The following is a 14,735-nucleotide window of genomic DNA, read 5'->3' as shown; positions in this document are numbered from 1 at the left end:
CAAAGGCTCACTGAATGGAATGGCTAAGTCATTCCTGATTTTACAGCCCCTCAGAAAGATGGTGTGCAGGATTAGATCATAGAGGAGAGGAGAGACGCCAGGTCCACAGTCCCAGGCTTTATGGTTTGTTCACACAAGAGAGCCATTGCTTTAGTGTCTCAAGTGAGGGCTGCCATAGGAATCCTTGAGATGGGACTCATTTCCTCTTTCTCTCTGTGTGTGTGTGTGTGTGTGTGTGTGTGTGTGTGTGTGTGTGTGTGTGTGTGTATGTGCATGCATGTCAGTGCTGGGGGTTGATCTCAAGGCCTGGGTGCTGTCCATTAGCTTTTTCACTTAAGAAACTGGTGCTTTGCCACTTGAACCACAGCTCTGCTTCTGGCTTTTTGCTGGTTCATTAGAGATAAGAGTCTCACTGCTTTTCCTGCCCAGGCTGGCTTTGAACTTCGGTCTTCAGATCTCAGCCTCCTGAGTAGCTAGGGTTACAGGCGTGAGCCACCTGCACCTGTCTTGGGGACTCATTTTCTCTGACTGTCAAACAGCAGTGTATTCTGGGGTGTGGGGGAAGGGGCCCTCTGGCCCAAGTCACTGGCCTTGAAGAAGAGCGATTGCAGGCCACCTTTCAGCAGTAACCACGGGTGTCCTCTGGAACGTGTTAAACACAGGTTTCGAGCCACCATCTACTCCTGTCCGGAGCCGGCGGCGGAGCGCAGAGAGATGCTGGATGCAATCAACGTGAGGCTGGAAGATTTAATCACTGTAAGCGAGGGGCTCGGGCGTCTGATGGGGCGGCCTCTGCGTTTGCTGTCTGGAGGGTTTGCTGTGCGGGTCTGGTTGCAGCCACAGGAGATTGAGCAATTAGAAACTAGTCCTTAGAATGCTGAGGGTAAGTCATGCACGGCCTAGGAACTGACCACAGCCCCAGTCAGCCTGGGGAGCCGGGAGCCGGCCCTAATTGGATCAAAGGGGCCCTTGATTGCCCTCATTGGGATCTGCATTCAGCTAACCAGCCAGCTGAGCGCAACCAGTTTGACCAGTGTTCAGTCATTGAAGCTAATTAACTACTTCTAGAAAAACAGTCAATCGAGTTTCACCAGCCCAACTTCTTTTTCCTCGTGCGATGATATATATGTGTCACCATCGAAGGTGACTGAGTGCAACGACGGAGAGTGTTCTCTATCCAACCAGAGTAGCTTTGAAAGTCAGTGGTTCCTCAAGCCAGCGGTTAGTATGTTCTAGAACATTCTGTGCAACAGAACTTTCTGGCACAACCCACACCATCCAGTGCTGGAAATTGGAGTCTCATGGAGCTCTGGAAATGTTGCTAGTGACAGAGCGTAGTGGGACTTCCATTGTTAGTTAATTTTAATTAAATGTGAATTTAAGTAACTGCATGCGGCAACTGTAAAATCCAGCATAACTTTAGAGCCTAAAGGAGGGAGCTCAGAAAGTAGATGGGTGCATATGTGCACGTGTGTGCATGCGTGTGTATGCGTGTATCAAAAGCCTTGCCTAACAGACATGTATTCCCATAGAATCTAGGCCTCTTAAAAAAAACACACCTTATTCTTTTGATCAGTTCTGGAGCTTTAACTCAGGCCCTCATGTTTTCTTCTTGGCTTTCTCACTCAGGGCTAGCACTCTACCGCTTTGAGTCACAGCGCCACTTCCGGTTTTCTGGTGGTTACTGGGAGATGAAGCTCACAGACTTTCCTGCCTGGGCTGGCTTTAAGCTGTGATCCTCAGATCGCAGCCTCCTGAGTAGCTAGGGTTACAGGCGTGAGCCACCAGCGCCTGGCTCTGGATGTCTTAACACAGTAAACAAAAATGAATTCTTTCACAGTTCTGGGGTCATGTCCAAAGTCGCAGTATCTGCTGGGCAGACATGGGGCTGAGGGAGCGCCCACCCCTCCATCTTCTTTCAGCCACTGGGGTTTGCTGTGGGCCCCGCTGTTCCTTGACTTGTGTGTGTGTCCCTCTCCTCTCTACTGTGGCCGCACCCTGTTCCTCCTGAGTGCCTCCATCTCTGAATTTCTTAGAAAGACACCAGCCTTGTTAGACTGACTAGGATCCACAGAGATCCACTATGATCTCAACTTGATTACGACTGCAGAGATCCAAGTAAGGTCTGAGTCACAAGCATTGGAGTTCAGACTGCAACACCATCTTTTGTGAGGGGCATAGTTCAACCTGTGACCATAGAACCATGAGGATTGGTATTTGTCTGCGGGCTCTAAGCTCCGGTATAGGGGTCGTCATTCAGGAGGGGTAAAGTCTGGGTGGGTAGGGGTTACCACTATGGCGAATGGACCGCCATGTTTGCCACTGTGTCTAATCCCATGTGTATTCCTTTTCTTTTCTTCTTCTTTTTCTTCTTCTTTTTTTTTTTTTTTTTGCCAGTCTTGGGGCTTGAACCTGGGGCCTGAGCACTGTCCCTGGCTTCTTTTTGCTCAAGGCTAGCACTCTACCACTTGAGCCACAGCGCCACTTCTGGCTTTTTCTGTTTATGTGGTACTGAGGAATTGAACCCAGGGCTTCATGTATGGGAGGCAAGCACTCTACCACCAGGCCACGTTCCCAGCGCCATTCCTTGTATTTCTGTGCCTTGTCTTTCTTGTTTTGCCCAGGTCATCACACAAACAGAGTCTCACCGCCAGCGCCTGCTGCAGGAAGCTTCGGCCAGCTGGCACTCCTGGCTCACCAAGGTGCAGAAGATGAAGGCCATCTACCACATCCTCAACATGTGCAATATTGACGTCACCCAGCAGTGCATCATCGCCGAGATCTGGTTCCCGGTGGTCGACACCGGGCGCATCAAGAGGGCCTTAGAGCAGGGCATGGTGAGTGGTGGGTGGGGCTAGTGCGTGTGTGTGCGCGTGTGTGCCCATACTGGGACTTGAACTCAGGGCCTGAACACTGTCCCTTAGCTTTTTCACTCAAGGCTGGCACTCTGCCACTTGTACCATAGCTCCACTTCTGTTTGGTGTTTGTTTTTTTTTTGGGGGGGGCGGAGGAATCTTGGTTAATTGGAGAATCTCAAGGACTTTCCTTCCCAGGCTAGCTTTGAACTATGATCCTCAGCTCACGGCCTCCTGAGTCGCTAGGATTGCAGGTGTGAGCCACTGGCGCCTGGCCAGTGTTTAGTGCCAATAGCGCGCTGTGTTCATCATCTAGATATTCACTGGGCCTCAGGAACAGCTCTAGGCCTCCCTAGGCAGAACCCCACAAACTCTAGGACAGGAGATGGACAGTACGCATGCCTGGAGAATGCGATTTCAGGCCAGGGGAGGGGGCAGGGGAGTCAGACAGGAAAGGGGATGATTGGGGTGGCACGAGGAGTGGGCTTGTCCTAATCACCTGTGCACCCCACTGGTGACATTCAAATAGGACAGGGACCCGTGAGACTGACCATCACAGACATTCGGAGCCCAGGGAGGAGGACAGTGCAGGCCACGCAGCGCCAACGTGGCAGGGGCAATTGGGGGACCCAGGAAACCCACAGGATTTGGGGAAGCAGGTGCTGGGAGAACAAGGGGGTGGGTGGTCTTTGCCTCCTGCTGGAGGATGCGATGGGCTTGTGTGAGTCATTTGTGGGGAGTCGAGGGGGTGAACCTCCTGGGCTGAGTATCAGTGGGTCTGATTGACGAGGAGCTGGGGTAGGAAGCACAGGTGGCGGCGTGGCGGCCCGTGCCTCGGAGCGGGGGCCATGGGGCTCAGCATCCTACGTGCCGTGGAAAGCCTGGGCCTGGAAGGAGACCACGCTGGGGACCTGAGGGCAAAGGGTGTACGCGGTGGGAATATAGAGAGAAGTGGGAGCCATCCTTCTTCCCGTTGGTATAGGTGGGGAGACACATGGAGTTCTCCTGCTGCCTGGCTCCAGGCACAATGCTGAAGGCTGGATTTGAATACAGGACATGATTCTCTTAGCCCCCTGTGTCTCCACCCGCAGCCCCCCAAATGACCCAGTTGGGGCATTGCAAAGAGGCATGTGTGCCTGGACAGGGCAGGGCGGAAGGCACTTCCTGGAGAGGGCAGGGCACAAGCAGGACCGTGTGAAGATTGGGGGGGAGGGGAGGTGGTGTTTTAGTGTTGGGGTTAGAGCATGACACAGCCCCCCCCCCCCCCAATCATAGAGGGGTCAGACCCACTCCCAGGCTACTTAAGGCAGTGTCTGCAGTCCTCAGAAAGAACCCACGCCGGGTTGAGGGCCGAGGATAATGAGCAGCAAAGGACAGGGTGTTGTGGCTTCTGCTAGGCTCACGCCACTTGCCAGAGGCTGTCCAGAGGGGACGCTCACCTGCCATGATGCTAAAATCGTAGAGCAAGGAATCCCCGAACTTGCTGAACTTGCTGTGTGCCCCTGGGCAGGAGAGCCATAGCCCACCTCAGACTTTCTGCTGCTTACCTGGGAACCCTAGTCTCAACAGTCTTTCCTGCCTAGGATGGCTTTGAACCTCAGTCTTCAGATCTCAGCCTCCTGAGTAGCTAGGGATTATAGGCCTGAGCCACCCAGGTCAGGAACTCTTCCGTGCCTCTAAGGTGAGCACTAGGAGGATGTGGAGCCAGAAGCCTCAGTCTAGAAAAGTCTAGAAAAGAAATGGGAGGGGGGCAGAGAGAGGGAGACTGATATCTATTAAGGTCAAGAAATGTCTCAAGATGAGTGCCAGTGGCTCACTCCTGTAATCCTACTCAGGAGGCTGAGACTTGACGATGGTGGTTCGAAGCCAACATGGGCAGAAAAGCCCCCATGAGTCTCTTATCTCCAATTAACCACTCAAAAACTAGAAGTGGTGCTGTGGCTCAAGTGGTAGAGTGCCACCCTTGAGCATAAGAGCTCAGGGACAGCGCCCAGGCCCTGAGTTCAAGCCCCATGATGGACAACAACAACAACAACAACAACAACGAAGGGCTGTCCCAAGTTCATGTGACGTGTCTGCCACCTGTTCTTTCTGCAGGAACGCAGCGGCTCCTCCATGGTCCCCATCTTGACTGAAGTGGAATCTAAGACAGCTCCCCCCACCTTTAACAGGACCAATAAATTCACAGCCGGCTTCCAGAACATTGTGGATGCCTATGGCGTAGGCAGCTACCGGGAGATAAACCCAGGTAAAAGCGGAAGCATTGCATGGTGGGTAGAAAGCGAGAATTCCATCTGATGGCCTGAAGTAGTTAAAACCCACCTTCCTAGAGTCTGTGTTGTTCTCCCGATCTCCTGCCTTTCACGGATTCCTGCTGCTGGAAAGATTTGTTCTTTGTCGTCGGCCCTACCTTTGTTGTTGTTGACTATGTGGCTCAGGCTGGCCTCGAACTCTCAATCCTTCTGCCTCTGCCTGCTGCAGGCTGAGATTGCAGGTGGATACCACCACACCCGGCTATCCACTTGGATCTGACTTGCTTGGGGGTGACTGGCGCATGTAGGGACCACGGGGGTCGATGTGCGTATGCATGACTGCTGGTATTAATGAGGGAATCACAGACAAGATGGTTGCGGAGAGAATATGGAAGACAGCGATAGAAAACACTTGGTGTGTCCTGGTACTTGGAATCGAACGCAGGACCTTGCCATGTTGCTTTGCTTTGCTGCTCCAGGCTGGCGCTCTACCACTTGGGCCACATCTCCACTCCAAGCTTTTTGCTTATTAATTGCTTATGACATTGTCTGCCCAGGCTGGCTTCGAACGGGGATCCTCAGATCCCAGCCTCCTGAGTAGCTAGGATTGCAGAAGATGCTTCTTGAATCTCACCAAACCTTACGGCCTTGATGGAGTCTCTCTGAGACTGGCGTGTGTCAAGTGTGGAAGCATTTCCACTCCTGAGCTTTAGGGGGTGGGGGGGATGAGGGGGGGCGGACCAGGATGTGGGTTGAGGCTGGGAGGGAAGACAGTCAGGAGACACGGGGTGCTGGAGGGGCTGGGATGGGGAAGTCTTTGCTTGGAGGGGAGGCCAGCACCTCAGGCTGTCCCCGCTGTCTCTCCCCCCCACCCCCCCAGCTCCCTACACCATCATCACCTTCCCCTTCCTGTTTGCGGTGATGTTCGGGGACTGCGGGCACGGGGTGGTCATGCTGCTGGCCGCGCTGTGGATGGTGATCAACGAGAGGAGCTTGCTCGCCCAGAAGAGCGGCAGCGAGGTGCGTGTGCAGGGCTCCCGGCGGGTGCGCTCCGGGCCGGAGGAACGGCATGTGCTTATGGGAGAGCGGAGGGGGCCGGGGGCTCACGTCTGTCATCCTCGCTGAGGAGTGAGGGTCTCTGTAGAGTCCAGTTAACCAGAGGCAAGGCCGATGGGCAAAGCCAGCGCTCCACCACCAGCGGGACGGAGCTTCAGTTTCTAGGGGAAACATTTCGAGTGAGTGGCAGAGTTGCGCTTCAACAGCTCTTGGAATGAATGGTGCACCCCACCCTCACTGGAGAGCGCTCCCCTCCTTTTGGTACACATAGACAGACTCAGCTTTGCAATGGAAGACCCCGATGCACTGTAAAACCAAGACACGTGCACGCGTGTGTGTGTGTGTGTGTGTGTGCGCGCGCGTGTGCATGTGGGTGATGCTGCCCTTTCCCCGTGTGCCCTCCCACTATGTGGAGACAGCTTGACGCCCCTCCCCCCCCCCCCCCCCCCCCGTGTCTCCAAGAGGCTCACGCCTGTCCCCCTGTCTCCTGGGCCCAGATCTGGAACACCTTCTTCCACGGGCGCTACCTGATCCTTCTCATGGGCATCTTCTCCATTTACACGGGGCTGATCTACAACGACTGCTTCTCCAAGTCTCTCAACATCTTCGGCTCTTCCTGGAGCGTCCAGGCCATGTTTAGGAACGGCTCCTGGAAGTAAGTGCACGGCTCGACTCCTTCCAGAATCCGTGACCGTCTCTATCTGGGTCTGCTCCATGGCGCACTGGCCAACCAGTAATTCCCCTCCCTCCCCTCCCCCCTCCCCTCCCCCCTCCCCTCACCTGCCGTCTTCTCAGTGCAGGACTGGCACTCAGACTTGGCGCTTGATGCTTTGGCTTATTGGCTAGTGCTTTACCAGCACCCACGCCACCAACTCCCCATTGAATTCTCTACTGAGCAAAAGATGTGTGCTGGTCATTGTAAGGCATGGAGGGTATATTTTGCCCTGGCAGGAAGCTGGAGGTAGAGAGAAATGTACATCCAGACATTTAGGAACAAAGGCTGAGCTTTAAGAAAGGCCACTGGGAAGTGGAGCGGTGGCCCCAGTGGTAGAGTGACAGCTTGGAGTGGAAAAGCCAAGGGAATGAACAGGTCCTAAGTTCAAGCTCCAGGACTGCCCCCCCCCCAAAAAAAAGAGCTGAGTGCCCTTGGTTCATGCTAGCTACTCTGGAGGCTGAGATCTGAGGATCATGCTTCGAAGCCAGCCCAGGCAGGAAAGTCTGTGAGACTTATCTCCAATAAATGATTCAGAAAAGCCCAAGTGGTGCTGTGACCCAAATGGTAGAACGCTAGCCTTGAGCACAGAAAGGCTCAGGGATACAGCCCTGGCTCCGAGTTCAAGCCCTAGGACCAGGAAGGAAGGGAGGGAGGGAGGGAGGGAGGGAAGGAGGGAGGGAGGGGGGAGGGAAGGAGGGAGGGAGGGAGGGAAGGAAGGAAGGCACTGTGTGCAGAATCCACTGTGTGGATTCTGAGCTGCTCAGGCAGCTTGACTGCAGCATTAAAATCCACAAAGACGATGGGTCTGCAGGGCCAGCTCCCCGGGTTGACCTTGGCTGGTGGGGGAGGCAGGAGGGGAGGAATGGAGGCCGTGGGAAAGAGACCTGGATGTGATGTGAGCCCCACTTTCCATGTGTGTTCCATACTCTGTCACATGAGCATTTGCTCACCAGACTGGATGCACAGCGCTTCAAGAATGGGGTTTTCGTGGGGAGAGAGGATGTTTTGAGCTGGAGGAAGGGAAAGGCCTGTGTGGTGAAGTGGGAAAGAGCAGGTCCTGCGGCGTTGGGCAGTAGGAAAGCACAAGGGGACCGAGATGCCGCCAGCCTTGGGATTGTTAGATCTCTTACAGTGCGTGTGTCACTCAGGTAAAAGTAGTGTCAGGGCTGAATTTGTGAGCCCACACATCAAAGGTAATGTGTGCGCCCATCTTCTTTGAGTCAGTGTAAGATTCCCCTGTCTTGTTCTGGAATTTCTGTGAACACGTGAGCCAGGAGGAACAGAAGCAAAGGAGAAGAGCACAAACACACTTATTGTCTCCCTCCCCAAGCATAGGAGAATCCAACTTTCTTTTCGTTTTAGTACTAGGCTCGGGGCTTGGGTGCTGTCCCTAGCTTTTTCAGTCAAGGCTGGTGCTCAAGCATTTGAGCCACCACTCCATGTCAAGTTTTTTTTTTAATTTAAATTTAAATTTTTTTTTTTTTGCCAATCCTGGTGCTTGAACTCAGGGCCTGAGCACTGTCCCTGGCTTCTTTTGGCTCAAGGCTAGCACTCTACCACTTGAGCCAAAGTGCCACTTCCGGCTTTTTCTGTATGTGCGGTGCTGAGGAATCGAACCCAGGGCTTCAGGTATATGAGGTGAGCACTCTACCACTAGGCCACATTCCCAGCCCCCCATATCAAGTTTTTTGCTGGCTAATTGGAGGTAAGAGTCTCATAGAAGCCAGTGCCCAATGGCTCACACCTGTCGTCCTAGCTATTCAGGAGGCTGAGATCTGAGAATCAAGGTTTGAAGTCAGCTCAGGCAGGAAAGTTTATGAGACTCTCACCCCCAATTAACTACCCAAAAGCTGGAAGTGGAGTTTTGATGAGCCTTTTAGAGCTCAAGGATAGTGCCCAGGCTTTGAGTTTAAGCCCCAGGACTGGTGGGTGTGCGTGTGTATGTGTGCGTGTGCACACACATACACACACCTCACAAACTTCCTTGCCTCAGCTTGTTTCAAATTGTGATCCTCACATCTCAGCTTCCTGGGTAGTTAGGATTATAGATGTACGCCGCTAGCACCTAGTTGATCTAATATTTTTATGTAAGATTTTACTTGTTTGCCAAAATCTTTAGTACATATAAATGGAGGCTGAGCAGAGCAATTAAGCTCATCTAAGGATTTTTTTTTTTAAGAGAGGAAAGGTTTGGGCTGCTTCGGTGTGGGAGTTGGGATTTCAAAGGTTTGATGACTTAAAGCAACGCAGTGGGTTTTGATTGTTCTACAAGATCCCAAGGGCGTTAGCTTATTCTTTCCCTCTTTGATTGATGATTGATTGCATTTTTGTTTTATTTTTCTTCTTTCTCTGTAGTACTCATGTACTAGAGGCAAATAGCCTCTTACAGCTGAACCCAGCCATCCCAGGAGTATATTCTGGAAATCCATACCCATTTGGAATTGATCCGGTAATGATGTCTTCTTGGATAACGTAGGTTGTATAGAGTGTATTGCTGAGAAGCTCTCTGAGCAGAGGAGGAAGAAGGTCTAGAACACACAAACTCCACAATCTTGGGATGAGATGGATGAACACGAACCAGAGATTTTCATGACACGTGGCGCTGGGTTAGAGAACAAACCCTCGGGAGCCCCGCGCCCCCCCCCCCCCCCCGGTCTTTTCCATGTAGCCCTCAACATCCTTCTGCCATTCTGCTAGGGGTTAGGTTAGTGATTGTTTTCTTTGAAAATCCCTGGGAAGTTTGCATATTAGACAAGTTATTTAGCATCTACTCAGGTCCTCTCCTTTTGCCTTTTCCCTCAAGAGGGAGCATTTCCCCCTTCTCTATCTATCTATCTATCTATCTATCTATCTATCTATCTATCTCTATCAATCATCTATCTGTCTGTTGTCTATCTGTTTATTTAGTGAGGGTACTGAGCCTTGAACTCAGGGCCTCACTTTCTCCCTTGGCATTTTAAACTAAGGCTAGTGCTCTATCACTTTAGCCACACCTCTACTTCTGGAAATAAGAGTCTCATACCTTCCTTAGCTGGCTTTGAACTGTGATCCTCAGATCTTAGCCTCCTGAATAGGATTATAGACATGAGCTACCAACATTATCTGTTTTTTTTTTTTTTTTTGGTAGTAAACTATGAATGTGCTTTTACTTTTGTTTTAACTGCATTGACACACATTTTAAAAGGAGATACATATTTTGTTTTGTTTATTTGCTTGTTGTATCCTTGTCAAGTAGATATGGGATGAATAAGAACAAAGGAGATTCCAGATGCCTACGCCCAAGTTCATGATGGGAAGCCAAGTGCATGCCGGCCAGCACAATGTGCCACTAGGGGGCAGCCTTGTGCTCCAAATGAATATGAACAGGCTAGACTTGCACCTGGCGGAGGCTTGACATTCATGTTTTAATTCTCAGCTTCCCTTGGTGGATTGGAAGTGGAGAGCTCAGGGCCTGGGTTCTGTCCCTTAACTTTCTCTGCTCAAGGATGGCGCTCTACCATTTGAACCCGACTTTTGCTGGTCAATTGGAGATAGGAGTCTCGTGGACTTTCCTGCCCAGGCTGTGTTTGAACTCGGATCTGAGCTCAGTTGTCTCAGCCTCTGGAGTCGCTAGGATTGCAGGTGTGAATCACTAGCATCTGACGTATCTTCTGAATTTTATAAACCAGGTCAAATCTTTGAAAGCTGGTTTGCAAGCATGGAAACCAAATGCGTGTTGCTGTATGTGTAGACTAGAACACCCTATCTTTGGACAGAACCATGTGATCATGTCCAAGCAGCGAGGCAGTGTGGAGAGGAGGTCGGCGCGCTAGGGTCTCGTCATCTCCCTCGCCTTTGAATTTCATTGCTTCTGCCTTCCTGTCGTTTTTCACAGCCCACATCCAAGTCATTGGCAAACCCTGTCTGCCATCCCCAGACAGAGGCCTGCGTAGAAATGTGCACTCTAAAGTCCACCATTCAGGATCCCTCCTCTACATGAAATGTTGTCTCCTGCTAACAAGTTAGAAAAGGAAGGGAAAAAGTCAGGGTAAAGGAGAAGATGAGATGGTGAAATAAAGATTTTCCAGAGAGAGAGGGACAGAGAGAGAGAGAGAGAGAGAGAGAGAGAGGGAGAGAGAGGGAGGGAGAGGGAGAGGGAGAGGGAGAGGGAGAGGAAGAAGAGAAAAGAAAGAAGAAAGGAAATAAATTTAAGGTCTTAAAATAAATTTAGGGAAATGTTCTGGTCTTTTTATCATAAAGTAATACATACTTGCTAAAAAATCTGTAGTGTACATTTGTCCGTGTGTGTGTGTGTGTATGTGTGTGTGTGTGTGTGTGTGTGTGTGTGTGTGTGTGTGTTGGTACTCACTCTTGAACTCAGGGCCTCGAGCTCTCACTAGACTTTTTCTCTCAAGGCTGGTGCTTTTTGCTGGCTCATTGGAGGTAAAAGCCTCTTAGGTTTGTCTGCACTGGCTAACTTTGAACCATGATCCTCAGATCACAGCTCCTGGGTAGCTGGGATTGCAGGCGTGAGCCACTGATGGACATGGGTGTATTCTTGTCATGTTTCTTATCCAGATTTGGAACCTGGCTTCAAACAAACTCACCTTTTTGAACTCTTATAAAATGAAGATGTCAGTTATCCTTGGAATCGTGCAGATGATTTTTGGCGTTGTTCTCAGCCTCTTCAATCACGTGTGAGTTTCCGGAGTTACCTGCCTGGGCGTCTGACAGCGGTAACCGCGCAGGGCGGAGCCACCAGCTCAGCCATGTCTCTGCCTTTGAGGCTGTGCTTCCTCCTGTGGCCCTGCTGGCTGGAAATAGGGGTAACACTCTTGCTTCCAAGCAGTCTGTCAGAAGTGAGCCCCTCTGTTCACACTGGAACCCCTTGCAAGGCCGGTGCTCTGTTCAGGCTTTGCCCTCAAGCAGTGGAACACCGAGGACTTGTGGAACTTCTGGCCAGCAGGCTCCTATGGGTTCACACACCACCTGCTGTCCCCACGTCTCCTGCGCCTCTTCCTCCTTTTCCTGTTTTTTCTTTCTTCCTCTGCCTCCTCCTCATTCTCTTTTTTGTGTGTACCAACTCAGGGCTCATGCTCTCTCTCTCTCTCTCTCTCTCTCTCTCTCTCTCTCTTTTGGCCAGTCCTGGGGCTTGAACACTGGGCCTGGGTGCTGTCCCCAAGCTCCTTTCTGCTCAAGGCTAGAGGTCTACCACTTGAGCCACAGTGTCACTTCTGGCTTTTTCTGTGATTAATTGGAAATAAGTCTCATGGACTCTTCTGCCCAGTGCTGGCTTTGAACTGTGATCCTCAGATCTAAGCCTCCTGAGTAGCTAGAATGACAGGCGTGAGCCACTGGTGCCTGGATCCCTTGGCTTTTTTTTTTAACTTAAGATGGGTGCTCTACCACTTGAGCCATGCCTCTGCTGCCAGCTTTTTTCTGGTTAACTGGAGATAAGAGTCTCCTGGACTTTTCTGCTTGGGTTGGCTTTTAACTGCGATCCTCACATCTCAGCCTCCCGACTAGGTAAGATTATAGGCCTGAGCCACTGGTGGCTGGCTTTCTCTGAATAGTTGGTACAGAAAACATGTACCAGTATTTCCTGTCTTTTCTGTGTGTGCGTACATGGTGCGGTTTGCCAAGGGAGTGCTACTGTGTTTGTCCAGTGTGCTCAGAAGAAGGAAATGAACCTTCCGTGCTTTGGGAAGAGGAGGTCAGTTGTCATGATCCTTTCGTGTTCTGTCTTCCATGGTCACCCCCAGATTCTTCAGGAAAATAATGAACATCATCCTGCAGTTCATCCCCGAGATGATTTTCATCCTGAGCCTGTTTGGATACCTGGTGTTCATGATCATTTTCAAATGGTGTCGGTACGACGCCCACGTGTCCCAGCATGCCCCGAGCATTCTCATCCACTTCATCAACATGTTCCTGTTTGACTATAACGACCCCTCCAACGCACCCCTGTACAGCCATCAGGTACGGCTGCTTGTTAACATGCTGCTTGTAAGTCGTGGGCCAGGGTCTCACGCCTGCAATCCCAGCTGCTCGCAAACTGGAGACCCAGGATTATGGTTCTAAGACAGCCAGGGCAGAAAGATTCTTGAGTTACTTACCTTCAACTAACCAGCAAAAAGCCAGAAGTGGAGGTGTGGTTCAAGTGCTAGAGCACCAGCCTTGAGTGGAAAAGCCAAGAGAGAGTGCAAAGCCCTGAGTTCAAGCCCCATTACTGACACACACACACACACAGGTACACCCACCCTCACACACTTATGCCCATCCACACCCACACCCCTACACACTGGTTTATTTAAAAAAGCAAGGTTCATAAGAAAGAAAATTGAGGAACTGGGAATGTGGCTTAGTGTTAGAGTGCTTGCGTAGCATGCATGAAGCCCTGGGTTTGATTCCTCGGTACCACATAACCAGAAAAAGTGGGGAGTGGAGCTATGGCTCAAGTGGTAGAGCACTAGCCTTGAGCAAAAGAAGCTCAGAGACAGTGCCCAGGCCCTGAGTTCAAGCCCCAGGACTGGCAAAAAATAAAAAAGAAAGAAAACTGAAATCAAATGAAAATGGGAAGCACCTTTGTTTTATATTGGTTGTAAGTTTCTAGAAAACCAGTCTGGGGCCTGGAGACATGGTTCAGTTGGTAGAGCGCTAGCCAGTGAACAAAACCTTCAGGTACAGAATTTGAGTTCTGATCTTGGAGCACAAGAAAAGAAAAGAAAACCGGTCTCTCCTTCCTATAGAACCAGACTCAGACCATCCCATAAGTTATAGAGGGCCAGCTGTATTTTATTTGAAAAAGGATAAATGTCCCCCAGAATTAGATAAAAGAAGAACTCAGTGAGTAATTACTTTGATAGCCTTGAGTGAAGACGCTAAGAGAGCGCACAAGGTCCCGAGTCCAAGCCCCAGGACAGGCATACAATAAAATACAAATCACTGATGGAATGCCGATGGACCCAAGACAGCAGAATGGCCTGGGGAGTCCCAGGGTCTGCCTTTTTCCATCCCAAACCAGAGATGGTGCTCTGTATCATGCCAGTGCATAGTGAGGAGAAGCCACAAAGCCACGCAGCTGTGGGCACCGCAGGCTGGCCTGGTGCTCTTGTCCCCCCATGGGGGACCTGCGCCTGTGGGCTCGGTGCCGCTGAAGTCCGCATGTGCACACGCGGCTGTGGGCTTCCTCGCCATGATCACCATCGCAGCTCACGGTATTGGTCTTGCAGCAAGAAGTGCAGACGTTCTTTGTGGTGATGGCCTTGCTTGCGGTGCCCTGGATGCTGCTCATCAAGCCCTTCGTGCTCCGAGCCCAGCACCGGAAGTCCCAGGTAACTTGGAGCTGCCCACGGGGGGTCCCAGTGTGGGGGTCCTAGAAATGCAGGTCTGGGGTCCCAGGGAAGAGTGAACTCCAGGGAGATGAGGCAAATGCAGGTTCTGGGCTGTGTGTGTGTGTGTGTGTGTGTCTGTGTGTGTGTGTCTGTGTGTGCGTGTTGGTGCTGGGGCTTGAACTCACAGGTTGGGCACTGTTGCTTAGCGTTTTTGCTTCAGGCTGGTGCTGTGCCACTCAAACCCTACCTCCAGTCCAGCATTCTGGAGTCTTGAGGACTTTTCTGCGTGGCTGGCACCTGCTGCTTCCCAAATAGCAGTGATTACGGGAATGAGCCCTCTGCCCAGCTACTTGCCAGCACAATGATCTTGTTCTTCTCTAACACATTAAATCGTGTGTGTGTGTGCACGAGCCAGAACTGGGCTTGAACTCAGGACCCAGGCATTGTCCCTTATCTCTACCACTTGAGCCACATCTCCACTTCCGGCTTTATGCTGGTTAATTAAAGATAAGGATCCTGCCCAAGCTGGCTTTCCACCTTGAGC

At 51.3% G+C, this 14,735-nt stretch overlaps 1 protein-coding gene across 2 annotated transcripts in view; it reads left to right on the top strand.

The window, feature by feature from the left end:
- The window catches only part of Atp6v0a4 (ATPase H+ transporting V0 subunit a4), a 63,606-nt gene that overhangs the window by 39,189 nt on the left and 9,682 nt on the right, over window positions 1–14,735 (top strand). For both annotated transcript variants that reach the window (XM_048340293.1, XM_048340294.1), the window contains 9 exons: window positions 663–756; window positions 2,625–2,837; window positions 4,953–5,103; window positions 5,988–6,127; window positions 6,661–6,818; window positions 9,234–9,327; window positions 11,436–11,554; window positions 12,620–12,836; window positions 14,090–14,191. In XM_048340293.1, the coding sequence (XP_048196250.1) occupies window positions 663–756; window positions 2,625–2,837; window positions 4,953–5,103; window positions 5,988–6,127; window positions 6,661–6,818; window positions 9,234–9,327; window positions 11,436–11,554; window positions 12,620–12,836; window positions 14,090–14,191 (1,288 nt within the window). The remainder of the gene's footprint in view (window positions 1–662; window positions 757–2,624; window positions 2,838–4,952; window positions 5,104–5,987; window positions 6,128–6,660; window positions 6,819–9,233; window positions 9,328–11,435; window positions 11,555–12,619; window positions 12,837–14,089; window positions 14,192–14,735) is intronic.

Source organism: Perognathus longimembris, chromosome 2 (assembly GCF_023159225.1).
Source record: "Perognathus longimembris pacificus isolate PPM17 chromosome 2, ASM2315922v1, whole genome shotgun sequence".
NCBI lineage: Eukaryota > Metazoa > Chordata > Mammalia > Rodentia > Heteromyidae > Perognathus > Perognathus longimembris.
The sequence above is the reverse complement of the archived record's forward strand: the minus strand, read 5'-3'. Positions and strand labels throughout refer to the sequence as shown.